Raw genomic sequence first — 27,605 nt, forward strand, 5'->3', positions numbered from 1 at the left:
TAATACTTTATAACAAAAATGCAAAATGAAAGTGGCAGTGATTGCAAATAGAGAGAATATTCCAAAGAAACATTCTTTTCAAAAAGAAAGAAAAATGAATGTATATATATTAAACAAGAGAACATGAACCTTTTTATTAAAATTTTAGTATATTAAAATACAAATATATAATGAAATTTCAATGTGCCTTTAAGCAAGTACATTTGATGTGGCCACATGTTGTTTAGTATTGGCTTAATAGTGAGTATTTATACATATTTCACTTGAACACTCCTCAATCAGATGGAAGGCCAATACCTGCATATGTATGTAGTTGGTGGTTTGTTCAACACATCCCAAGCAAATATAACAGTTTACCACATTTTGAGGAGGCAAGCATTGAATTCACTTGTGGTTTCATATTTATTTTCGTTTTCTCAATTTGGACTCAAACATTTCCGTATTGAAACGCCCCGCTGGCCACGTCAAATGCAAAAGTCAGCCTTCGTCATTATATTAGTTTGTGTTTGTGTTTGTGTTTTTGTTTTTCTTGTTGTTGCTAATCTTGTTAATGTTTTTGACAACTTTTGTTGTGGGCATTTCCTCGTGAGCAACCACTGCATGTGGTTAAGTCAATTGTGAGCTTTGAGGTGTCTACATATGCATATCTCAATTATAAGTCGTCTGTTATGCTTGTGTGTGTGCGTGTATCTGTGTGTGGATGCCACAGCAAGTTGCAAGTTGTTGTTAGTTGTTTGCCGACGCTGGTTGATAAATGCGGAATTTGTTGCTTGCGGTTGTCGTCTGCGGTTTTTTCAGCGATCGTTGCCATGAGATTTGGCCAAAGCAGCTTGGCAACAACAACAACAATAATAACAACAAGCGGCAACAATCAAAACAGGTGCGCTTGCGTCTTAACAACAACAACAACAGCGACAACAACAACGACAACACAAATAACAAGATGCAAGTTTTGTGAACTTTTAACTTTTAATTCCCCAACACTTACCCCTCTTCCCACTACCCTCTTCACACCCCACTCAGCTGGCAACTGGATTTTTCATTTGTTGCTGTTTTGATCGTTTTGCAAATTTAAATTCATTCACCTGTGGAAATTTATATATATTTTTCTTCTCGTTGCTTTTGTTTGTTTTCCAGTTAAAGCCGTTATTGTTGTTAATATTGTTGTTGTGGTTGTTGTTGCCGTTGCCGTTGTTGTTTATTGGCTACTGTTTGTGTTGTTGCTTTACTTTCACTTTTTTTTCTGCACAATTCAGTTAAATCAAAGCAACGGTTTCTTCTATCCACTTAAGCTGCAGCTAGCTGTCTCGCCACCTGCCCCTTGTTGCCCCCCGCTCCACAAGTGCCACCATTTATCCCTCTACCCCTGCCCCCTGCCCCTCGCTGGCTGTTGTTGTTGCTTGCATTTGTTTAAAGTGGCAGCAGCAGCTTTGCTTTATGCAACAACTTAAAACGTATCAACTGTCTTTTTGTTGTAGCTGTCTCTGTTGTTGTTGCTGTTATTGTTGTATCTTTCAATGGGCTTAAAAGAAGAAAAAGAGACTTAAAAAATAAATAACAACGCCAACGATTTGTGACTTACAGGTGTTGGCAACTAAAAAACTTGCTCCATCTGTTGCTGCTACACATATTCACAAACATGCTAGTCTACAAAAAAATAATAATACAAAAGAAATGCAAAATAAAAAATGAGGAAAACTCTACGCCAATTTATGGCACACGTCTGGCAAAAAAAAAAAAAAAAATTACAAAAGTGCAATTGCTTTGCATTATTGTTTTTATATTTTGTGTTTTTCATTTCATGTTTATTTTATTGTTTTACGTATTAAGTACGTTATATATATAGACACATTATTATGTTAAACAATTAACTAAACATATACAAATTATTTCTTTTGTCTTTGCAGGTGCGTATTCATGACATTTTGGGGACTGTTAATGAAGTCAGGTAAAATGGCTGAAAAGTGCAAAGAAAGACGCTCCAAAATAACTTTACAGAGTGTTTACAATGGGAATACATATTTTCACAATTATTTTAATTAATTAAAATAAGTTTTAATCACTGAAAAGTTAAAGTTTTTCTTGTATACGTCTTTTTTCTAAAATGTTAAATTGATAACTACGAATAATCGAAATAATTGGAAAGAAAGACAATCGTCGATTGCCACAATCGGATATTTCTTAGACTCTCTTAATCTGTCTTCTTTTCTATCAGATCTGTTAAGGTTAGATAACTACAGTTTAAGTGCCTGAAAGTAAAATTGTTCAACAGATTCCTTAATTAAAGTTAAGTTGCCAATATGCCAGCTTCAAGTTATTTGTTCCCCTCCTCCCCCCCTCACCACCACACACCCCAACTCAGATGTATCATAGCAAATGGGGAAATTATTTGAAAAGTTTTTCAAGCTGCCCGACTGGCGGCGTCTAAGCAATTTCAACGAGTGCAAATAGTTTGAAATGGCGGCAACAACAACAGCAATAATAACACAAGAGCAACAATAACGATAACAACAAATGCCAATCATTGTTTGCGTAGCGCATCAGCAGCTGTTTGTCAGTCAGTCAGTCCGTCAGTCCGTCAGTCTGTAAGTCTGTAAGTCAGTCTGTCTATTGCCGCGTTGCAGCTCGGAACGCGCTACACACACGCAACATCAGCTGCATCCATGAGATACTTTTATTTTGGTTAGGTTTTTGCCGCCGCCGTTACTTACTCAAGCATAGCTCGTAGCAAACACACACACACACACGCACACACACATAAATAAGTGTGAAACTAGTGTGAAGCGGAGTCTGAGGCCAACTCTAAGACAGCGGCTAACAAACAACGTTGTTGTTGTTGTTGTTTTTGGAATTGTTGCTTATGATTGCCGCCTTGCAGTAATTTAAGCATGCGAAACTTGTTTACTGCCGGAATTTGTTTATGATTTTATATCAGTTTATTTGTATACACAACCAACGCTGCTCTTCGCTGCATATTAGCGTCTTTCCATTCAAAAAATTGTCTAATTTTCGACCAGTTGCAACAGGAATATATATGTCATAAATAATGGCTAAGAGACTTCATAAATGCATAAAGGCTCTTGCAATTTTGATAATAAAAGCCGGTGATTACAATTGTGATTTATGTGCTAAAAAAAATAATAATAAAATACTGCTCTAATTTTTTATTATTAAAATTAAATTTAACTAATAATTTCATAATAATAGAAAAAATCAAATCTCTATCTCTATTTTTATACTTAAAAGCAAATAAATATCTGTTTTCTTAATAACAATTATTTTAACCCAGTCAATGTTTTTCTAAACAGTGTTTTTAAATTCTAATTCTAATGAAACACATACATAAAAAAAATATTTTTGTTTTTATATTTTAAGTATTTAAAATAAAAAAAATTTCAAATCAGAGTTATCCTTTGAAATTTGTATAATTTAAATCAACAAATAAATTTGTGTTATAATATTTTTAAAATTATTATTAAAATATTACCTGGAAAAAAATTGATTGAATATCTTTTTGAGCTAGTTTTCTAAGCATTTATCTATACAGTTATAACCCTGAAAAACTTTGAAATCACTTTAAAACAAATTCACTTGAATGAAAAATCAATCAATCAAACTTTATCCATTAGATGCGAACTTAAAGATGCGTTTAGTTAACCTCAGTTTAGCACAATATGTTCTTGTTATTGTTTCATAATAGAGGAAAAGTTTTAGACGAAATACTCGTACTCGTATCTAAGCTATAAATTTATCTATTTTGTTTTTCAGTTCAGTTGTCGCCGTTGAACAAGTTTACAATGAAACTTAACAAAGTTGTTCCATTGACTTTGGCTTGTGGACTTTTGGCAACTTGTTTGTGTGCGTTTTATGCTAATTTCGAGGCGTGCAAAAATTCGCACTTTCCAACTCGTTTAGTATTCGAATATTTCAGCGAAGGCAAAACAAACAAGCAAACCAAAGAGATTTTAATAAGACGACGAATGACGTCAAAGCGAATAGTCAAAATATGAATTAGGGTCAACTGGTATGCGAGTTTTCACTTTCAGCTGTCTGGCTAAGTATTTAACTTGGGCTGATGACCAAGAAAAATCAGTTAGTCAAATCATACTCGTACAATTGCCATAAGTAACCGCCTCTAATTGTTGGGCAAACAGAGTTAAGTTCTCACAATTGGAAGCCAACAGATCTGTGGAAACTTGGGTCTGGGCCACACCTGCAATTGGCGGTCATGAGTCAGCAGTGGACTTGGCCAAGCCAATAGCCACTTGGCCAACAGCTGCGTGCCTGTGCCCGTTTTGGGGGCAGCAGTCATGCCACAGTTTCCGGGTTAATATGCCTCACTTATAGATACAACTTCACAGATACAACTTACAGATACAACTGCAATCGTGTCTGGCGAAATGTCAAAAGTGAAGCCACAAAATTCGACTGCTTTGCATTCTCAACTGCCAAGTTAGTTGAATGTGACCCACTTTTCTAGCCATCAAAGTTAGTTTGTGGAACAAGCGTTGTTTTGTTATCAGCAATCTGGACATAAGAGATAATGATATGGCTAAAGAGCATTTTTGTCATGCTTTTGAATGTGGCTTATCATTTAGTTGGCTAATTCGAAAATCATTAAGTTTTATGGCTCCATTCCAATGAAAGAAGTTTCGTGCCAACTCCCCACACCGTAGTCTAAAAAAAAAAAGTATTCGCGTGCTGCGCACATCAAACGCGGAAATTATGGCCACTAATCGCAAGCAAAGCTGGCATCAACATTTGGCCGCAGGATAATGCGAGCTGGCTCAAATGCTGCTGTTGGCCGACTCGCTTCTAATTTGCCGTTTCCTGTGCCTGTCGCACGTAATTATACGGCCAACTCAAGCTGACGCCCCTTCAACTCCCTGCCCCAACTCTCTGGCCTCTTCCTAGTTGGCAATATGAAAATGCAGTCAGCCAATTTTGAAATGCAACGCTGACAAGCGCATTTGGCTGACTGACTGACTGACGAGCTGACTGATTGTCGGATTGACGGATTGTCGAGCTGGCTGCGTGTTGGTAGCGAATAAAACGATTGCAGTTACAGTTAACGGCATCTAATAGATACTTTGGCACCTTGGCATTACCATTACCCACAGACAGTGTATGTATGTATGTGCGTGTGTGTGTGTGTGTGTGTGTGTGTGTGTGTGTGTGTGCGAAAGCAACACAGAAAGCGAGCAAAGTGTACAAGTAATACAGAAATTAGCAGTAATCTGCATTTGATAGCAGAAGTCTTCAAATTATTCACACAAGTATTCATCAAATTTGAATAGTAATAAATACATAATTTTTTAAAAACCTAATAATTTTGTTATCTAACATAAATATTTATGTCTAATGTGAATAACTCTTAAAATTTAATGGCAATTACTCATACGTAATTTAATTGCCATAAAAGCGCCACTCGGGCGTATGAGTGATATTTGTAATTTTCGTCAAATCAACAGAAAAACTTATTTTAGGCAAAATTATAACATAATTTAATAAGTATTAATAACAATGAGTTTATTTTGTGTGAAATTGAGTACATTCAATCAATTGATATTGCCACCCAGCCGCAATGTACTTTCTAATGAAAAGCCTTCATTCCACATGCACTTTGAACTTTTGCCGCTTCGTTGGACAAAAACAAACACATACTGTCATTAGTTGGTAACAAGCAAAAGGCGCACTTGAAATTTGGTCAAATTTTGTTGTTGGCCATTAATTTAAATCGCCTGGCAATCGCTTAATTAAAATCTTTATTGCTGAGCTAAGCAGAGTTGAGGTTGATGTGGAGACTGCGACTGAGACGGAGACGGAGACTGAGACTTGGGCAAACGGCACCTGCTCTGATGGCAGACAAAACATCAACATAGAAAGGCAACAAAGCGCACAAAATGCTTATCATTGTGTGAGTGCAAAATGCTTGCAACAACAAGCACATTACAGACACATTACACACACACTCATGCGAGCCCAACAAAATGCAGGCAAGCAATGGCTGCCACATACTCACAAGTAACCCGGCCAACTGATTTCAAAAGCGCCCCGGGCCACTGGAGCTGCCTCTGCCAGCGTCTCTGCCGCTGCCTCCTCCAGCCGCCAGTTGGCAGTTGCGAGTCATTGTGAAATCTGCGAGGCGATGCCCCTCACTTCAGTTGAGTTCACTTCGCTTCGTTTCACGCCAAACGCGGAGGGCGTCGAGTCGGAGTGCGGAGTCCGGAGTGCGGAGTGCGGAGTACAGAGCCACCCGCAAATCTTTCACCTGCTTTACGCCTCCCTATAACTCTACCTGCCCATATACATATATCTGTGTGTGCGTCTACGGTAAAATACTTGAGCTACAAATTGAGCGCAAACGCATAATTAATTTCAGTAGCAGCAAAAAAAAATGAAAATAAAAAATAAAGCGCAGAGAGGAAGAAAAAAAAACATGAAAAATGAGAAAAAAATAAGTTTATGTTTTGTAATCCACAAGAGCGGGAGCTGGCAGGTGCTACAAGCTACATGCGGCATACACACTCGCTCAGATCTAACGGCAATTATTTAAGTAGCAGCTCAGCAACGCCCAAGGCAATTTGGCTACCAAAACTCTTAAGCCTGGCCAGCAACTGTTGGCCATTGGTTAGGCCGCCTCTTTTATGTAGATGATTATTTTTAAAATAAATTAATAAATTATCGAATATATCTTTGATGCTGCAAAGCAGTGTTGTAGAAATTATCCAAATGGCATTTTAATTAATAAATACTACATACAGTTAGTCAAGTAATTATTGGCAGAGTCTTTAAAATTTTATTGTATCTAAACCAAAAGTAATTTTTTTCATAATTAATTGTGTGTGGGAAAATAACGAGAACGAATTTAAATACATGTTAATCCTATTGATGATGCAAAGTATTTTAATATTTTGGAATACATCGTTTGGTCTCTTTTAGTACATTTTCATGTTGATAAGGAAATTAATTAAGAATTCTCATATACTACTCCACAGACTCAAACTGCGAGTATCTCATTGTTTTATGGAGAGTATCTTTTGCTATCTTCCACTATATTTTTTGCTTGCATAACTTCTAACGCATCTGGAAAGCTCTACATAAAGTTGGAACATTTTCCATTGGGTCATTTGCATTTTAAACACTTCCCACGCTTCAAGACGAAAGTTAACTTTCCCAAAATAATAAAAAAAAAAAAAGTGAAGAAGAAAAATTGTTGTGGCGGGAAAAACAGAAACCCAAAGCTAGATTTCTAAGCGCGACGCACGTAACACAAATAACAGTTAATTTCGTTAGGTTTTTGTGGGATTGTAGAGTTGTGGCATCAACATCAGCATTAGCATCAACCAAAGCACCAGCATAAACATAACTGTAATTGCTCGGCAGCATAATTGCGGCGTAATTGCAGCTGAGGAGTCAGCGGATAAAGCGGAAAATGAAAGTGCAGCAAATAGAAAAGCAACGCTATAAAAAATGGTTTTTAAAATTGAAACTCATTTTGTGGGGGGGGGGGTATACAAAAGGGTGTGTAGGGATGGGGAGGCGAGTGGTGTGAGGCAGGGGTGTGGGGATTAACAATTAGGCAAGGCTTGATGGCGTCGACAATTACGAGTGCGATTGCTGAGATTTTTGGGGTCTAGACGCGTTACAATTTCAATCAAAGCCAAACGAATTAAATTTGTCTTAAATTTAGAAAGCCAGACAGAGAAAAGTAAAGAGCGAGAGAGGCAGAGACAGAGCGAGACAGAGAGAGCGAGAGGACGGACCTAAGGAAAACAATGAAATTGATTTTATTATTATTATTATATTTTTTTTTCTTTTATTTACTGTGTGCGCGCGCGTGCTTGCCAAAATCTGAAAAGCCGCACCACAGTGTTACCACAATAACAATAGCAACAACAACAACAACAAGAGCAAACGCAGCCACTGAGTGAAAGTAAAAAAAAAATCGACAAAAACAAATACAACACAAATTTAAAAAGTGAAATAAAAAGCAACAACAAACGACTACTTGGCTTTCATGGGTATTATGAAACGCAAGTCAGTCAACCGGCTGGACAGGCCATGGAGGAGGGAGGGAGGGAGGCAGGCAGGCTGGCAGACTGTGAGAAGAGAAGAGGAGAGAAGAGGAAGCGCCAGCAGTGGCAAGTCATGCAAACATTGCGCCGGCGTCGCCATCGTCAGCGGCATTTGGCAAAGAGGAAGACAGCAGGCAAGAGGGGGATGGCGAGGGGTAAAGGGGTTGGCAGACAGGTGCGCAAAACTTTCAACAGCCACCGGCATTGACTACAAATCTCAAGTCGATGATGTTGTTCGCACATTTGCTACGATTTGGGAGTTACTTCTAGAAACGTGTACGCATTAACGTTTCGCTGTCAAGTGCTTCGAGTGGGTCAAGTGTTAAAATAGCTAAGAGAGAGAGATAGACAGAGCATAAGAGGGAGAGGGGGAGGGGGAGAAAGACAGATGACAGCACAGCTGACAAACTAAAAAAGTTCAGTTTTTGCTTGATTTGCGCACAAATCGATATGAATAAAGTTATCAGAAACTTATTTGAAATAATTTCATATGTTATTACTGAAATTCTTGTAAGAATTAAAAACAAGAAAACTAAGAATATGATTTAACGAAACCAGAAATCGAAGTGGTAAAAAAGAAAGCGAAAGTCAGAATTGCAAAATGAGAAGTTTTGAAGAGTTAAAGAAACGGAAATAATCTAGCTTATTAGCAAAAACAAAAAAAATTTAATTTTTCTTTTCAAATAATTTTATAATTTCTATTTTTTGTGTGCATCTTTTATAATACACTAAAAAACTACTCAAGTGATGCAAAATGATTCTAAATATGAAATTTGATGATTTGAAAAAATAAAACAATAGAGGAAAATGTCAAATCAAATATATTTTATTAAAAGTATTTAAAAAACGTGCTATGTTCCTTTTTGTTTCTTATTATAAGTTCGTATTAAATTTATCTTAATTTTTATTAGTTTTGTGTACCATATTTCTGGCCCAATTTTGGTATAAATTCTTCTTATTTGTTCATAAGCTTATAATAAAGCATTACACATATATTGGCATGTGTGAACCCCCTTTCTTTGATAGTGACTGCAACTGCTTTAAGGTGCCATAAAAGTTGCATCATAGCACGTAAACAAACAATTTTGGGCTTCACATCCCCAATTACCTCACACCAATGAGTCTTGGCCAGGTCAGCATGGATCGTGGCAACCAGCTGGGCAGAAAATGGTTCGTTAGCCGCTGCCCATTGCGAAAGCAGAGCTAATCGCGGCACCAGTGTGCAAAACATGTGCTGCAAGTCGAACAAATGATCGAACGATCGATCGCACAACAATCTCCGCCTCCGTCTCCATCTCCATCGCCGTTCCAGTTTCTCTCCCCCCTATTCGGCCTTATATAATGACCCAGATAACGATACAGAGGCAGAGCGAATGAGAAACAGTTGCTTTAATGACTTTTTAAAACTTCATTAGGCGCATAAGTCGACAGCGGCGATAAAAGCGCTGCCAACTAACATATTTCCAAGAGTACAAGGCATCATCTGTGATCTCAAGCACAATCCACAATCCATAAAAGATCGTCGCTGTCATCTCCCCCGCCCTTGATAGCAGCCGCTTGTCGCCAGTTTGAATGTTTCGCATTATGCTGCAAATGGGTTAAGTGGCTTTCAATTTAGACAAAAAAAAAATATGTAAAACAGAAAACAAGAGAAATGCGTAAGGAATTAAATTCCATTTTGTGCGATGCATCGACTGAGGGCATGAATCATTAGACGCCGCGTCATGCCACGCCCTGGAACAAGCAGCACTTCCGCAGCAACACACTGACTCATCCTCTTTCTTTTATCGATATATGCTAAGTGTGCTACATAACGAGTACAGAGACAATTTGTCATAAATTTCAAATTGAAATCGAAATCGCAGCACTCGCAAGGTGCCTGAAACGACTCATAGATCGAGAGGGAAACGTGTTCGAAGCATGGCAGATAGCTGACACCAGAAACCGCCATAAAAATGAGCTTTAACTACCATAACTTTACTAAAAGATACCCTGCGGGAATTTAAAAAATAAAGCTATGTAAAGCGACAAGTTCTATAGTATAATAGATACTTGAAACAAATAGGAAAAGCTAATTTTTTCAAAATTATTTTTTAAATATACTTTTACTTATTCTCGTTTAATTTGAATTGACATAAATTTTTTAATTTCTCATTAAATTTTATACATTTTACTTTAAAGTATCTTTCAGTTACTTCATAATATAATATAGTTAATATAGTTAACATAATATAGTTAATATATTAAAAATATTTAATTACAAAACATAAATAAATATACAAATTCCATACACTGATCAAAATGACTTTTTTTTTTTTTTATTTTGAGAATATTCGTCTTATATATTTAATAATAAAACTATGGCGACTTTAAGAGACTTTTTTCTTTAAAATTTATAGAACATCAAAGAATACTACAGATCAAACAAATCTACCCAATTGGAAAGAATTGACATTGCAAAGGGTATAACTACAAGCGACAAATATTACGTAAAACGCGATTACCATTTACTTAGCATTGGAGAGCAAACAATGATCTCAACAATAACAATAAGAACAGCAACAATGACAACAACAACAACAACAACACAGCGGACTTTCAGTTTTGAAAACGCGTCAAATGACGTCTAAAATTTATTATCGTCAACGTCGCGACGTTGCAAAGTTCAATTGCGAGTTTGCGAGTTGCGGGCTGACTCAGTGCCGCGTCAAGCATAATTTTGTGGAAATACATTTATGTATATATGGAATTGCCCCTACCATTGCGCCCCCGTTCGCTATCATCATGTGTTATCGTGACAGTTTTGTGTGGCTTAAACATGCGCCATATTTTACAAAATTGGCAGCGAGCGCGTGTCAGAATTCAAGGCGTTAAGCGGCTTTTTTTTAGACTTTGGGCCAACACAATGGAGTCGCAATTGCAGTCGCAGTCGCAGTCGCAGTTTTTGACTTGATCCATAGACAATTAACTCGAAATTGTGTGCAACACGGCAACAGCACGTGGGCAACATTTTGGGGCACCTAATTCGCAAATTCTCTTGCAACAGACAAACAACAATAACAAATGCAACAGCAACAGCAACAGTGAGAGAGATCATTGCATAAGCTACGTCATCTGGCAGCTGGCAACTCTCAACTGGCATCTGGCATCGAATCGCCTCTTGGCCATTTGAAAGGCAACCAAGTTGCGAAAATTGTTTGCTGGGCTAGGCAAGCAAATGAGGCATGCAACATGCATTTAAGTACATATCGAGAGAGAGAAAAACAAATATGTCAATTGGCAATTCAATTGAATATGGTCAATAAGATGGTTAGTTACAGATAGCCCTAGCAATTGGTGTATGTAAATGACGGCAGTATCACCGATTTTCTTTTATTTGGAAATAAAAATTAGGAAACCAAAATTATGAATTCTGTGATTAGGAAATAAAAATTAGGAATAATTAGTTGGCAAGGGAAAAGTTGAAGAAAACTAGAAGAAACCTAACCCGATTTTTAATCGGAACGCCATTTTGATCATAATTCGGTCTCTTAATTCATACTGCAGTTAAATTTTTTGCATTTAGAAAAATTTTAAATCTCAAGTTTTTACTTTTAATTAACTCCTTATATTGTTATTTGTATAAAATAATACTTTAAACTTTATTCTCAGACCTTTCATTTTTTTGTACAAAATCATGCCAAATTTAACAAAAAATTGGACTTGTAAAATGGCTAAATCCGAAGTCCGACCAACTTCAAACTGTCATAACTTGATCAAAACTAAATAGATTTTCAATCGGAATGTCATTTTGATCATGATTTAGCCTCTATTTTATATCTGTATTCAAATTTTGTTCATTTAGAAAATTTAATTATTTTCGACCAAGATTCGATTTCGATGCTAAGGGTCCCCCCTTTGAAATTTTGAAAATTTAAAATTTTAAATCTCAAGTTTTCACTTTTAATCAACTCCTTATATCGTAATTAGTATAAAACAACACTTTAAACTTGATTCTGAGACCTTTCATTTTTTTGTAAAAAATCATGTGAAATTGAACAAAAATTTGGACTTGTAAAGTGGCTAAGTCAGTAGTCTGACCAACTTCAAACGGCCATAACTTGATCAAAACTGAGCCGATTTTAAAGCGGAATGCCATTTTGATCATTATTTTGCATTTTAATTCATTCTGCATTTAAATTTTATTAAATTCTTTAAAAAAAATATTTTTCTCTAGATCCTACTAGACATTGATTTCGATGCTAAGGGTCCCCCCTTTAAAATTTTGAAAGTTCAAAATTTTAAATCTCAAGTTTTCACTTTTAATCAACTCCTTATATCGTAATTAGTATAAAAGAATAGTTTAAACTTGATTCTGAGACCTTTCATTTTTTTGTAAAAAATCATGTAAAATTGGGTAAAAATCTTGACTTGTAAAGTGGTTAGATCCGAAGTCTGACCAACTTCAAACTGTCATAACTTGATCAAAATTGAACCGATTTTGAAGTGGAATGTCATTTTAATCATTATTTGTCATTTTAATTCATTCTGCATTTAAATTTTAATTAATTCTTAAAAAAAAATATTTTCTGCTAGATTCTACTAGATATTGATTTCGATGCTAATCATGAGGAATTTCCCCCCTTTCAAAATTTACTTTTAATCAACTTCTTATATCGTAATTAGTATAAAACAACACCTTTATCTTGATTCTGAAGCCAAAGGTCAAAATAAAGAAATACTTTGACTTTTAAAGTTGTTAGACAGAGTCTTGAGAAACTGTAACCTTTATTGGTTTCGGTTTTATTCTTTGATTAAGATGATTAAAAATGCGACTTTTGGCCCTTCTTTTTATCTTCCCAATTTTTTTCCCTTATTTTTATGTTCTAATAAAATTAGTCCTTATTTTGACCTTTTCTTTCTTTCCAATTGTTTTCTTCATTTCTGAACTCTAAATATTTTTTTTGAATTGAATTCCCAGATGTTTGCAATTCCTCAAAACATATTGTGAATTAGTATCTTTAAGGTGCATAACACATACAATCGACCCAATTCGCGATCAGCTGCAGTGCAATCAATATGCAGAGTGTTGTCAACAAAAAATAAGAAATAAGAAATCGTATTCATGAGTACATTCATACATAATCATGTCTCATTTGTGAATGTATTAAGTATTCATCTCAGGTTTTTGGCACACGTTCACGCATTTCAAGAGGGAGCTACGAAATTCGATGAATGACACGCTTCTTTACGATCACTATGATCATTATCAATATCATGATGAAGATGTGAAGTGACAAGTAACAAATTTTGCGCATGCGCCAATGCAATTTATCTTTACACTCGTATGTATCTGATGGATAGTCTTCGAACTCGTTGCTTACCCTACATAATTGCTCTGACACTTTTTGCCTTGCCTGTTGATTATAATATATATTTTTTTCTGTGGTCTATAACCGTCAACTGACTGTGGCCTTGTCCAAAACGAAACCACGGCCACAAATGTAATTGTAAATGTGGTTATGGTTTTGGGAACCTTATCGCCGCCGTCGTCGTCTTTATCAGCAGCGGTATTCCCAGACTGCATTCGCTTATTTGCTTACTGGGCGTGTACGCTGCGGTTTTAGACATAAGTCAGCGTCCCTTCGTAATCGTAATCGTGTGAATAGCCGCTAGGGCTGATAAGCCATATCTCACCGCAAAAACTTGCCTCTTATCAGCAGCAGTAACAGCAACAACAACAATAACAATAACAATAGCTACAGCATATCAGTAGGCAACAATGCGAACATACGTACCTAAACATAATCGAAATTCCATGACTATCACAAATGAAAACCACACTGTCAAATTCTCAGCAATTCAACAGAAAGATACCAAAATTTTCGTTTATGTTTACCATACTTTTATTTTAAAATTAATTTACTTTATTCGTAAACTAGATTTGTGGGCGGCTTAAACAAAAACACTTTACAATCACAATAAAAATGTTTGTTTTTAAGGCTGCTGATAAGAGACAACTAATCTTCAATTTAGTATTAGAATTTTAAATTTAGAACTCTGTTTAGAAAGGCTTAAGTTCACTTCGTTTATGTCGTAATTTAAACTAAGAGTCGCATCTTAAAACTCAAGCTGGTTTTTTTTGTATTAAATGCAGTCATTCCAAGCCTCTAATTCTCCAAAAGAAGAGTCATTTTGTCTAGTAGTCCATCAGCTGGAATTAGCTGTGTCATAAACACTGCATAAATATGCTTGGATAAAGTCTTGATACTAAAACTCAACTGGGTCTGTGTTTAATTCCCAGCATGAGCTTAGCTTAACGTTGGAACATCATAACAGAAAAACGATAAACTCTTAAATGAACGAATGCCATTCGTTTCGTCATCATCATGATGATGATCATCATGAACCGGCTTGTCGTAAACAACAATAATATTTCTCTTAAGTCAAAGTTAATTGCTCTTAAATCAAAAGTGAACAACGCGATCGGTTGGCGGCCTTTGTATGTTCCGCTGCTTGAATCTGTTTGAGCCTGGCTCAAAAGCCGGCCAAACAACAAGGCCGCTAAAGTCAGGCAACAGACGACAGACGACAAACGACAAACGACAGTCGACAGTCGACAAACAACAGGTAAACATTATATAAAGTGAGTTGAATGCGGCTACCTGCGATGCAAGCAGCTAACAAACTTACAGATACTTTTACAAATTTCTATTTGCTTTTGTTGGCTTACGTAAAATGTCTCGAGTGAATTTGCCAAAGTTGAGTTGCACTCAAAGAGAGCGATAAAAAGAGAAAGACAGACACAGACACAGAGAGAGAGAAGGAGAGAGAGAGCGACGGCGCAGTGAGAGTGCGAATTCGATAGCAACTGGGACAGAAATCAACATAACATAGGGGAATGAGAGTGCGAGTGCAATTGTTGCAGAGATACAGATACACGCTCACTGTGGATACATAAACAAAGCGGCATGCGAAAAGCGAGCACAAAGCAGAGAAACAAAAACAAACGTCACAAGTAACACACGGAATGTATCTGTATCTGTGAGCTGACCGGAAAAATCGCAACAAAAACGCCAAAGAGCGCAAACGCGAGAGAGAAACAAGCGAGCAAGCCGAACTCAACACGAACACAAACACGAACACCAAGTGCCGACAAATTGGCGAGCCGAAGCAGCAACGGACCCGGCAACAACCAACGAGCCGCCGCCGCACAGAATCATTCTTGAATGCGCGCGCGAACGTTTCACAACAGTCAAGAGCTACGAGCCAAGAGCCAGAGCCAAGAGCCAAAAGCCAAAAGCCAACAAAGACAAATCCACAACAGCTAAAATCATAATAATAATAAACCAACAACAAAACTGAACAGGCAGTAAAAACAGTCAACAGTGTCAAAGCTGAAAGCTGCATAGAAACAACAACGACAAGCAGAAGAATCGCTTCAAAGCGAAGGCCAACTAATTTGTTTGAAAGCGTGCGAAACTTGAAACCAGCCCAAAATTCAAAAGTCAAGAAAAGTGCAAGTGAGTTTTGTGTGTAAGCTGTAGGCCAGGCCAAGTGAAAAGTGTAAGCGTGTGAGAGTCGCTAAATAAAAAATAAACACAATTAAAAGCAAGCAAATAAATATGTAAATAAAAAAAAACGCAGCTGAGTTTCTCGCATAAAATTAAGAACGAGGCCTAGTAGCCCCAATTCAACAGCAGGCGAGACATTGGCAAATAAAAAATAAGATTCAAAAAAAATAAAAGAAAAAAGAAAAAATCCAAATATTTAAATAATTATAAATAAACTCACGACGACGTCAACAAATTCTGTCTGCCGTTAGCTCTGCGTGTGTGTGTGTGTGTTTGTATGTGTGTGTGTGCGTGTGTTTGTATGTTTGTATTGTATCTGTAAGATACGCGCCCCGCTGACGCATTTGCCCGCCCACCGCTGCCGTTGGCGTTGCCACTGTTGACGTCGACGTCGACGTCGCCGGCCGGCGTTTTGTGCCCAATTAACGCAACAACAAATCAGCTAAAAGCTCCCGTTATTCTGGCTGTTCTATTGGCATTCAAAACTCGTTGCAAGCAAACAAAAAAAAAAGGAGAAATAAATAATAAAAAAGACAATGCCAATTAATTAGTTTGCAAGTAAATACATTATTAATAAATATATCTTATCTGATAAAAAGGGTTGTGTGTGACTGTGCGAGCTACCTACTGCATAATTACAAATATATATTTATATTTATATTTATGTAAATAAATACAAATATATATCTAAATATCTAAAATTTATAGCCAGCATTCCCAGTCCGCTTTCGCTGCAATTTCAATAGCCAAAGGCTAAGTTTAAAAATAAAAATAAAATAATATATATGTACATATATACAAGAAATTAAAATAAAGTGTATAAAATTAAAATAAATTCGCAAAAATAACTAAATACAGATGTTTGGCATAATTGTTGTCATAATCAATTGCTAAAGTGTTTTTGTTTGCCAAAAGAATTGTGTAAAATTCACATATTTTTTTTGAAGGTTGCCGCAACAAATCAAAAAGGTGATTACATAAAAATACAATTGTATATTCCGTCATATACTAAAGACTCAAATACACATATGTGTATATTATATGCAAATACTATAAGGTGTGTGCAGCCATTATAATATGTTAGATGTGAAAATGTGAAAGGCACTGAAAGCAAAGTACATTACGAGTATATTCTCTGTATCAAAGAACACGCGCAGAAAACTTGTACGAATTTGTGATTTTTTGGGCGTGCCCTGTAACCGAGTGACCCCATTAGCTCTGGCACCGTTTTGGGCCACTTTCAAGGTCACCGAATATTCTTCTTGGTATACCCAAGTACTTGGGCTGTCTAATATCCTCGGGGCCAATTTAAATTTATACGTATTAACCTGTCAACTTATAGCCAACTACTCAACATTTGCCCCGCGGTCCTAATCATATATTAGATGCATCTAATTAATAGAAAGCTTGGGTTTGAGTTCAGTTGGATTAAATAGTTAAATAAATTAGCTGATTGCTTTTCCTGTTGATATATATTTCTCGGAAACCTTAATTAAAATGAAAACAAAAACCTTTAGTGTTACATTTATTTTACGGATAGTTGTAATTATTTCTAGCGTGATTAACATTTTCTGGGAAAATGCCAGAGATATCGCATGAAATTAACCCATAACAATTTTGGGTTATTTTTTTATTTCATATATATATCTTTAATTGACAGCAAATAGTTGAAAAGAATTATCAATTTAAGTTGCAGTTTAAATGCCGACAATTAAAACAAATGAATCACTATTGTTATTGTGGCAAGTATCTGTTGCAAAAAGCAAAACAAAGTCAAAAAATACCCAGCAGCCGATGCGATAAGAAAATTCTTAGAAGAGCGATGAACAATTTGAATTGAAGACTGTCTTCAGCGAAACTCGACTGAATGATTTACTAATGAAATGATTTGCAATTTCTGGTTTGCTTACAGGAACCCATCGAGCTAAAGAAGCGTTTGGAGGAAGTACGTCTGCTGGAGTCACGTCGCTCCGCTCGACTCGCCGATCAGGATCGTGACACGGACTTTGCTCGACTGGCCGACATGGGAGGCGATCGTCGCCGAACCACACACAGTATTGATGTGCCATTGACGCTGACGCCGTCGCACAAGTGAGTAACACTTTCTATTATGCCTTACCTGTTTAGATACCCTCAAAAAATTAGCCACAACAGGTAGTTTGATTCAGTTGTAAAGTTCCAAAATAATTTGAAAAGTTTCAGTTAATTTTAAATATATATTTTAAACTTTTTTTATATAAAGCATAAATAAAATATTAAAATTAATGTTTTTATCTATATTGTAGAATTAGAATAGTAGAATTATTTAAAAAATTTACCATTTAGCGACCTACAGAGTATCTCTTGGTCAGTCATAGCTTGCTCTGTTATTACTCTTTAGTTTTTTTTTGGTTTTTGTCATCTTGTGAGCGCGTAGTTTGCATAAATATGCAACGATGGCGTCCATGGAGTCTAGGCTATATCAATAATTCATAAGCGGCGACAAATTAGCGGAACAAGCCGACAAGTCACGGACAGATACAATATGTTCTCAGATACTCGTACTTACATATGTGATATATATGCACAGATACATACATGCTCGTTGATTCGTCGGGTTTTGTTGGCCTTATCTAAGCCAACAGACCGGCTAGACACAGCCCGGCTATTTAACATAGACACCGCCGATGTCGCTGTCGTCGTCGCTGCAATAACACTTCTATATAATGTCCAGTGTCTTATTTTCCCCTCTTTTGTCCCGTGACGTATACAATATTAGACAGCTACACTGATATTATTGTCCGGCGGGACAACAACTACATAAACAACTACAACTACAACTGCGACAGCGACATCGACGGCGACTGATTGCAAAATAATTCGAATTTGCAATTATTGAGCGCTCAGACGTCGCGACGTCGAATAGACGACAACATTTGATTACGACGTCAAATTGTCGATTTACTTCCAAATATACTCAGCTATTTAAAATGAAAATTAGCAAAAAAAAAAACCAACCAAAATGGATTGATTTGTTTTATTAAAAGCGAACAATTAATTGCAGATACTTTTGATTTTTCTTAAAATTGTAAGAGAATTATATTCAATCTACTAAGCAGTTTGCTTTAGGGTATTCATATTTCGTTATTAACACATTTAAATGTTTTGGCTGCTCATTTGTGGCGTATTTCATTTAAATTTCAATTGATAAGCTTCGCACGCCGCACAGAAAACTATTAATTAAGTGTTCAAAAACAACAACACAACAGCACAAGTGTGCCGGGCAAAAAAAAAAAAAAAAAAAAAACTGGAAAAAAAGAAACAAAACAAGGAAAACCAAATGCCGGCCGCGTTCTCAATTGATAATACAAATAATTACAATAATATTGAATAGAAAGACATAGAGAAAATATAGCGCGTCATGCTCTCGAAGTTCTCTGACTTTGGTTGGAACTGGGGCGGGGAGGCCATTCAATTGCGTCGCAATCAACACAAAAAATATATAAAATAAAATAAAACTAAAAGAAAAATAATGAATACAACAATAAGTGTAACAATAAGAACAATAACAATCTAAACTGCAATGCGCCAAGAGCAAGCCGACAAAGTCTGTAATAAAATTCAAATAAAATTCAATTGAGTTCAACGCGAAGCGCTGCGCCAGTTTAATTTAATTACTTACATACATATGTGCATACGTACATATAGCACAGATCCCGTAAAGCGGGAGGGGGGGAGGGGAGGCAGTGCAGATGAGGGGCACTCACTTTTTGCCGGCCGCATTTATCTTCTAGGCACTCGACGCACATGCCGTCGTCCAGTTGATATGATTGTTGCTCTTGTTGTTGTTGCTCTCGTTGTTGTTGTTGTTGTTATTGTTTCATTGAATTCGAACTCGAATGCGGAAGTGTTTATTTCACAGATACGCAAATACAGTTACACAAGCACACACACATACACACATGGGTTCTATCTGTCGTCGCCATTTTGTCGCCGTCGTCTTCCATGGCATGCGGTGTTTTGATATGCGCAGCGATCTCTCTCTCTCTCTCTCTCTCTTTGCCTCTCTCTCTTATATGTGTACACGTGTAATGATAACAACACCTTCAAACACACACAAAATAAACCAGCTCACCTTGCACACACACACACACACACACACACACATCTTACGAATGCCACGCGTGCTCCAACACGTAATGCGACTTAATATTGTTCCCCTCGATCATCTCTGTACCTCACCCCTACCCCCCTACCCCCCTCCTCTCCTCTCCTCTTCGCACCTCACCCCACCGAGACTGCCGCTAATCTGAAATGTGATTTTCTCGCTTACGTACGCTCATAGTTATTGTTGTTATGCATAGTGTTTTTAAGCTTTTTATATTTATTAATTTACATAGTTGGCGTCTCTCCTCTCACAGTGCGTGTGCTCAGTTTTGGTCTCGTAAACAAAGTCTTATAAACGAATTCGTATCGCCTCTATTGATAATTGAATTTGTAAACAAATCGACTATTAAACATTATTTACTTTTGATTCACTCACAAGTGCACACGTGGTATCCATTTAGTGTAAGATATAATAGAAGTAGATACAATATACACACATATATATGTACGTATATTTGATCAGTTGCACATATGCAAAATAATAATAAAATATTTATAATATAAAATAGATAAACAAGTCTTTATCAATTGACAGTTGCTGCGACACACTTCTCTCTCTATTCTCCCCTCTTGATCCCTTCGGCACTTTGTTTAATCACACTTCAATTAAAATCCCAATGACGTTGTTACATTAGAAACATCTTTATCTGCTTGAAGCTTAATAGACTTCAATTTCTCTCCTATTCCCCGCTGCCGTCTTCTTACAACTTGATCCCTCTCTAATTTCAAGGTTTTTCCCCATTACAAAGAACAAAAGTGCAGCAAAGAAAACAGAATAGAATAAAAACAGCTTTTAAAAAAAATGAAATCAAATAAAATCCCATGAAAAGAAAAAAAAAAAGTTGAAAGAGAGAAAGAATTAAATGCGGAAAAAACTGGTAATAAATATAATAAGCGCGTAATTATCGCGTAAATGTCAATTTACGCTGCGAACGCGTTGCGTCAGTGCTAATTTTCAACGCTAGACTGAATAGACCGGCCGGTCTACAGATACCGCTCCCCACCCCTGATATCACCGCTGATCTCCTGCACCCTAGTCAGCAGCACAACATCACACCATACGGTTAGCTCCTGCATAAGAGCCCGAAGTTGTTGCTTAATGAAAGCGTGTAAGCGCCAATTGGCCAGGCATGTTGTTTGTTGCTGTAATTGCCATGATTAACAATAACAACAGCAACAACAGCAACAACAACAAGTGGAACAACAACATCAGCTACCATATGACCAGACGGCTGGTTTGCTTTTGTTGCTGATTCTTGTTATTGTTGTTGCTCTGGTTCTTTATTGCAAAAACAAACAATATGGGAAAATTGCAGCGCGCGAAGAAAAAATTGTTTTTAAAATAATTAACAAACGAGTTTACCGTTGCAGAAACAATAATAATAACAGCAACAACATCATTAACAACAACAATGACACAGCGAAACTTGCAATGCACTTTGACAAAGCTTTTTAAAATGACTTTTCGGAAGCTTTTTGATAGCACCTAAAAAGTTTTGAAATCAACATTTTGATCAACAATTTAAACTGGGCGTCTAGCCAAAAAAGTTTATCATCATTTTGATGTTTAATGAGTCAAATATGCATGTTGAAATTATTTAAATGATTTGCATTTAATCAAGGATTTAGCGTATAAATATTCATTTGCAATGAGCTGCAAATTTGCATACTATGAAGAACAAATGATAATAAACTATTCCTCTTCAAGTTTAACTTTTAGCTTATTGGGCTTTTGAGGTTTTTTCTTCTTTAAAAAACTGAAGATTTAAATTGTTTTTTTTATTCTCCTCTTTTATAACATTAATCTGTACAGTTTACTTGGTCAATCTTTATTGTGAGATGATTAAATGTAGTTTTTAGCTAGTCTCATTTAAACAGAATACTATGTTGACCGTTAATGCATTACAAGCTGCATCAAAAGCTTTGAGTAACCACTTGAGGCATAATCTACAGCATACGTCGTGACGTCAACTGCAACAAGCACAGCAACAACTACAATAAATAATAATAATAATAACAATAAAAAAAAGAAAAAAACAAAGGCAGAGGCAAATTCAGTCAACTGGCGACGCTGGCAGCGGCAATTAGCCGAGTCTTGAAAAATATTTGCCGTTGTTTTTGCCGCCAAGAATATGTACAAATATTATTCGGAGCGAGTGTTTGTGTTGCCCTCAAAATGAAATAAGTACAACAAAAATACTTAATTTCAGTACAATAAAAAGTCAAGTCGAGCGCAGAAGTGGGTCAAAATTATTATTGAAGCAGAACAAAAACAAAGTCAGCAACAACAGCAACAACAACAGCAACAGCGGCGAGAGACAACGATAATGGCAAATGCAATGCTAAAATAACAAAATAAAAAAAATAACACACACAAAGTGGGGGAAAAAATAAATTTATAATCATTTTCTAAGCATTGCTTCATAAGCCTCGGCCCCTTGACGGCAAATTATTGAAATGGATTCGGATTCGTATTCTGACTCGGACTCGGATTCGCAGCTAACCCAGAGATTCTCGTTGGCTCTATGGTATCTATGGTATCTATGGGCTCCCCCATTCTGGGGCTTGAATATAGACAGTCAGAGTTTTGTGCATTAATACGATTGCATATTGTGCGAGAGTGCCCAATGTTTGTTCCGTTCCCTTTACCGTTCCAATGAACGTAAACACAATTTTCCGATGTTCTGCACGAATAGTTTGTTTGATCGTAAAATTTTATTTTTGCATTCAAATCGCGGCGCAACAAATAAAAACTCGCCAAATGCCATTTGCAAGTTTACTTCATTCGCCTTTCGTCTCTACCATTTTCTAAACTTTTTCCACACAGTCCACAGAAGGAGGCGCTTTGAATGGTTTTCGTGCCAGTTTCCGAAAGAAAAAAAAGTCCGATTCGTTTAGCAGGGTCCATTTTTTTGTTGAGGTACTCAATTGCAGGCAAAGGTATCAAGCCATGAAATGGATTTGCATTTCCTGAAAATGTTGCAATTGAAAAACTTCCACATGCACTGAAATTGGTTAGGAAAGCAACTGTATTAACGGAATGCAATTAATCAGACTTTTAGCTTAAAGTATTATGAAACAATTATAGAAATATAATTAAAGTAGTTCAGCGCTCTTGCTAAAACTTTTAACAATTTTATTTTTCAAATTCCATTAAGTAAACTTTAAAAGTTAAAGGATAGTTAAAGCAGAATACAAAATGCATTAAATATTTGCAATTAATTTGATTCAGCTTTTAATGGTTTCTTTTGTTAAGTATTACGAGTTTTACGAGCTGAAAGATAAGACTAAAAGTTCAACACAACATTAATCATCAAAAGCTCATAAATTTTGTTTATATTTCAATTGATACATTTGTAAATTTTTGCTTTTTTTAAGACTTTAAATTAACAGCTTCTAAATTCTTCTTTTTTTTTAACATTTTCTGCCGGACATTTCTATTATCGCTCCCCAGGGGAAGCAGACACTCAATGTCCGCCCGTTATTCGTGAGTGCCTCAGTTTGTGGCAACAAGTTCTCGCTGACCACGCATGGCCAATGGGCCAGTGGCTATATTTAAAAGTGCATTTGGGCCTGCATTTGCTTGCAACATACTTTGCTTGCGTCTTGCATTATTTATGCACGAATATGCATTAATAAGCCTGCAGCCAAGATGTCGAAATATATACGATATATGTATGTACATGGGAAAATTTCAAACGACGTGCTGTTGAGCAACACGTTAGCAAAAAAGCGAAATGAATTTGTAGCATTTTCCATTTTACCAACAGCCAGTAAAGTTTTACTGTAGCTCGCAGCGATCCTCAATGAAGGAAATAGGCCAAAAAAACGACAGCAACAATTGTTCATAAATTGAACGATAGTTTTCTTACTAATTCCTTTTCTTTTTTATTTTTTTTTTGGTGCCGATTGCGATCGATGGCAATAAAACTTAATGTGCACACTTATGAGTTGTGCCTGTGGGCAGAAAAAAACGATCGGTGGGCGTGGTCGTGGCATGCAACGCACGCAACTCTGCGGCCAAAACGCAAATTCTAAGAACGGAAAATGCGCAAAAATTGGATTGAATTGTTTTGCTGCAATTGGCGAGTGTGGCAAGCGACAAGGGGCATGAGTGGCATGCTGGATGCATAATTGCAGCGACTGTTGCACTGTGTCTTGTCTGGACTGCATCTGGCCGGAGTTGGACTAGCCTGGCCGGGACTAGCTTGGCCTGGTCGGGACTGGGACTGGAACTGGGACTGGGACTGGCAATTTGATTGAGTCGTTTTCAATTGTAATGGCAAACGCTGCGGGTGTTGGCACTGACGAGCGACGACTGACTAACTGACTGACTGATTGACTAACTGACTGACTGACTGACTAACTGTCTGACTGACTGACTGAATGTCTGGAAATAAAAGTCATTTGGCAAAGTCAAAAACGCAAAAAGGAAAACCGCACACTATAATTTTCGAGCACAAAGTTACAGTTACACATTTGTAGCCTTTGGCTGGCAACAGTCAACATTACTAACCAGAGCGGCCTCAGCTACATACAACCTACAAGATACAAGTACGAACTACGAGCTACGAGCTACACGCTACAAATTCTACAAAACAACAACAACAGCAACAACAGAAACTGATTTGGCTTATTTTCAAGACTATTGCGGTTGTTGGAAATTGCAATGCTTTCTGTTGAGTCTGTTGTCAATTAAAGTTCAAGCCTGGTCGAAAAGTTCTGTTAATGCCTTTGGGCATTGTCATTGTGCGACGACCTACAACAACAGCAACAATTGTAACAACAACAGCAACAACAATGGCATCACAATAAGAGGCATTTACATGAAATTGTTGTATCACGTTTAATTTGGCAATTTGAATGCAAATACATTTGCAACTCTCGCGCGCGTGTATCTCAAAGATACTTGAGAGTCTAATGAAGGGATTTTCATCTAGCCACGTTTCTTCAACTTGACTCAATGCGACAGCCTTGAGCCCAAGTGCGACCCCATGGCCAACAAAGCTACTCTTCTCCTCTCTCCTCTCATTTTCATCTCTTCCTCTTGTTCTGCATTAAATCAAATTTTCAAAAACCACGACGGACTTCAACATCCCATCGAGCTTAACTGAAATAATCAAAGCTATGAAGTGCACTGTGGTTTGTTCGACTCGTAGAATAGGCTTAGGAAGGGAGGGAAGGTAGGAGAATGTGGGTATAAAGAGGGACACTGTCTTTCTATATATAATTAAAGTGCCTGGCGCGTTTTATTTTTATATTTTTTGTTGTTTGTTTGTTTGTTTATTTGCTGGGCTGTTGCTGTTGCGATTTGTTAATTGAATTAAATGTTGGCCAGGCAACAGCGAGCGGGTCATCAAAATGCAGCTGGCAACATCGCCCCTACGGGCTACGGGATTGCAGTGTACTGTTTGTCTCTCTATCCGACTGTCCGGCTGTCCGACTGTCCGGCTGTCGCTCTGTGTGCAACCCATTTAGCCAAAGTGTGCGGCAGCTCTCGAGGCTTAACTGTAAAAGCAAACGCACGTAGCCAACATACTGAACGCGACGAGTTTCAACTTGCTTGGCCAATAGCTGTGCTTGCCAGTGGGCCAAATGCATGCGAGTAGCGGTCACAATGGGACTAGGCTGATCAATTAACTAATGGTTTATCGATGAAAAGTAAATAGACAGCATAAAGTTGTTGCATTCAATGCAAATCCAAAAAAATAACAAATGGTGCATCTATAGAAAATGTTCGTTTAAAAATAGACAGAAAAGCATCGAGTTAGTTTTTGGTTTTAGCATGCGAATTAAAAATTCCACTTTAATTGTTATTTATCTGGATGGACAGTCGAAGTTTAGACGATCTGTTTATAGGGTAGCTATTTATTCTTATCTTAAATTTGAGAACCACTTTTCGCTATTTCACATTTGTCTATAAGAAAATATTGTGAGCTGGTTTCATTTTAAGCCTTACATAAATTGTTAATATCATTTTAGCTATTTTTAGTTATGTTTAATTGAGTTATCGATCAATTAATAAGCTATCGATTTATAGTTAATTCAACTTTTTTAATCGGGATCACAAATTGCAGTTATTTTAATAAGAAATTTAAATTATTTCTTTGATTTCTCGATAAAACAAAAATTTTAATAATATGTAAATTCTTGTATGTGATCTAGTTTGGGTATAGGCACAAATACGAATTATCTTTAATCGATTATTAAACAAAATCTTTTAAGCTTTAATCGAAAAATAAGAGTTATTTTTCAACTTGTGTATAAAAATCAACATTTAATTTTTATAAAAAAATTTTTTAATTAATTAATTTACAATTTTGCCACAAAAAAATGTGTAAATGATGCCCACTGTGTGTCGCCAGCGCGTCGGCGACAGCGCGTAATTCCCATGGTCGTGGTCGTGGTCGTGTTCGTGTTCGTGGACTTGGTCGCATGGCCGACCAAGTACCGCTAAATTGTTGCAGCCAATTGCAGCAGCAACAGCAACGCTTCCTGACGCTTGCTGCGCTGCATGCTAAGCAGCTGGAGGCGTTGGCAATGGCGCTGACACATGAGTGACAACAACAACAGCAACGGCAACGGCAGCAACAACACTTACAACAACAACAACAACAACAACAGCTTAAGCAACATATGCTGCCCACATGGCGAATATTACCTGAGGCAGGTGTGTCTGTCCTAACTCCATGTCTATTTGCGTCGCAGTTGCCGCAGTTCTCGGTTCGCATGTGACAACTGCCAGCTTGTTACGCCCTTTTCGGACTGTCACACGCTTATTGGTGCTGTCAGTGACTGACTGTCGCTCTGTTGGCCTGTGTCGTGTGGGCCAGGCCAAAACAAAATAGAAAACAGCAGCAGCAACAGCAGCAGCAGCGGAAATCCTTACTTTCCACGCAGATGTTAACTGATTTTTCAAATTGAATTTCTGGTGATTTATCAATTGGCCAAAAGACAATAGAAAGTGGCAATGCCTGTGGGCCAGGCCAACAAACTAGTGGTACAGTAGGACCCAACAGGCTATCCCCAACACAATTGCCAGCTCTTTTGCTCTCTCTGTCATGGTCATTGTCGCTGTCTCTGTCTCTGTCACTGTCTCTGTCACTGTCGCTGCTGCTGCTGGCAAGGTGCAGTTGTTCGAGAGTCGCCGTCTGGGGAAAAGCAACCAAATGGTAGGCGACCAAAGCCTGTCAGTCGCATTAGACCGCGCATTTCTAATGGAGAAGACAGTCAAACATAGACACACACAAACACACACACACACACACATACTAGCACACACTGTTGGCCTGTCTATGTTGGGCCTCAAGTTCAAGTTGCCTGCTCCTGTTTGCTGCCCTTGAGTGGCTCCGCCATAAAAAAAAGGAAAGAAAGCAACACAAAAAAGAATTGACTCTAGCTCAAATTAATACGATTTTTATTCATGACTGCTGGGCAGGGACCTGGGGCGCCCCTGGGTCGATTGGCAATCTGGTGCCACTGCCACTGCCACAGCCACAGCTACTGTTGCTGCTTGCCACCAGGTTGCGAGTGGCAATTGCAAAACATTGCCGCTGGCTTCCGTTGCCGGAATGTGGTGACAATGCCTCGTTCGGTTTTCTCCTTAGCTTTTTTGTTGGCAGCTAGTTTGCTGATGTCGCGATGTTGTTTTAAACAATTGCAATTCTCCTGCCCATCGCTGTCGCTGTTGTCGTTGTTGCCAATGTCTTTAGCCCCTGTCGCAATGTTAGTAATTTGTGCAAATGAGCCTCTAAATGGCAAAGAGAGCTCTAGACGTGAGTAGCAACTCCAAAGACAACAACAAAAAAGTATTAAGCCAAATCGACAA

At 37.4% G+C, this 27,605-nt stretch overlaps 1 protein-coding gene across 1 annotated transcript in view; it reads left to right on the forward strand.

Moving 5' to 3' along the window:
- Nucleotides 1–27,605, forward strand: part of LOC117792396 — a 144,414-nt gene that overhangs the window by 55,193 nt on the left and 61,616 nt on the right. Inside the window, 1 exon segment of the mRNA XM_034632527.1 lies at nt 17,544–17,722. Within this exon segment, the coding sequence (XP_034488418.1) occupies nt 17,544–17,722 (179 nt within the window).

The sequence above is a fragment of the Drosophila innubila genome (genome assembly GCF_004354385.1).
Source record: "Drosophila innubila isolate TH190305 chromosome 3R unlocalized genomic scaffold, UK_Dinn_1.0 2_E_3R, whole genome shotgun sequence".
Lineage (NCBI taxonomy): Eukaryota > Metazoa > Arthropoda > Insecta > Diptera > Drosophilidae > Drosophila > Drosophila innubila.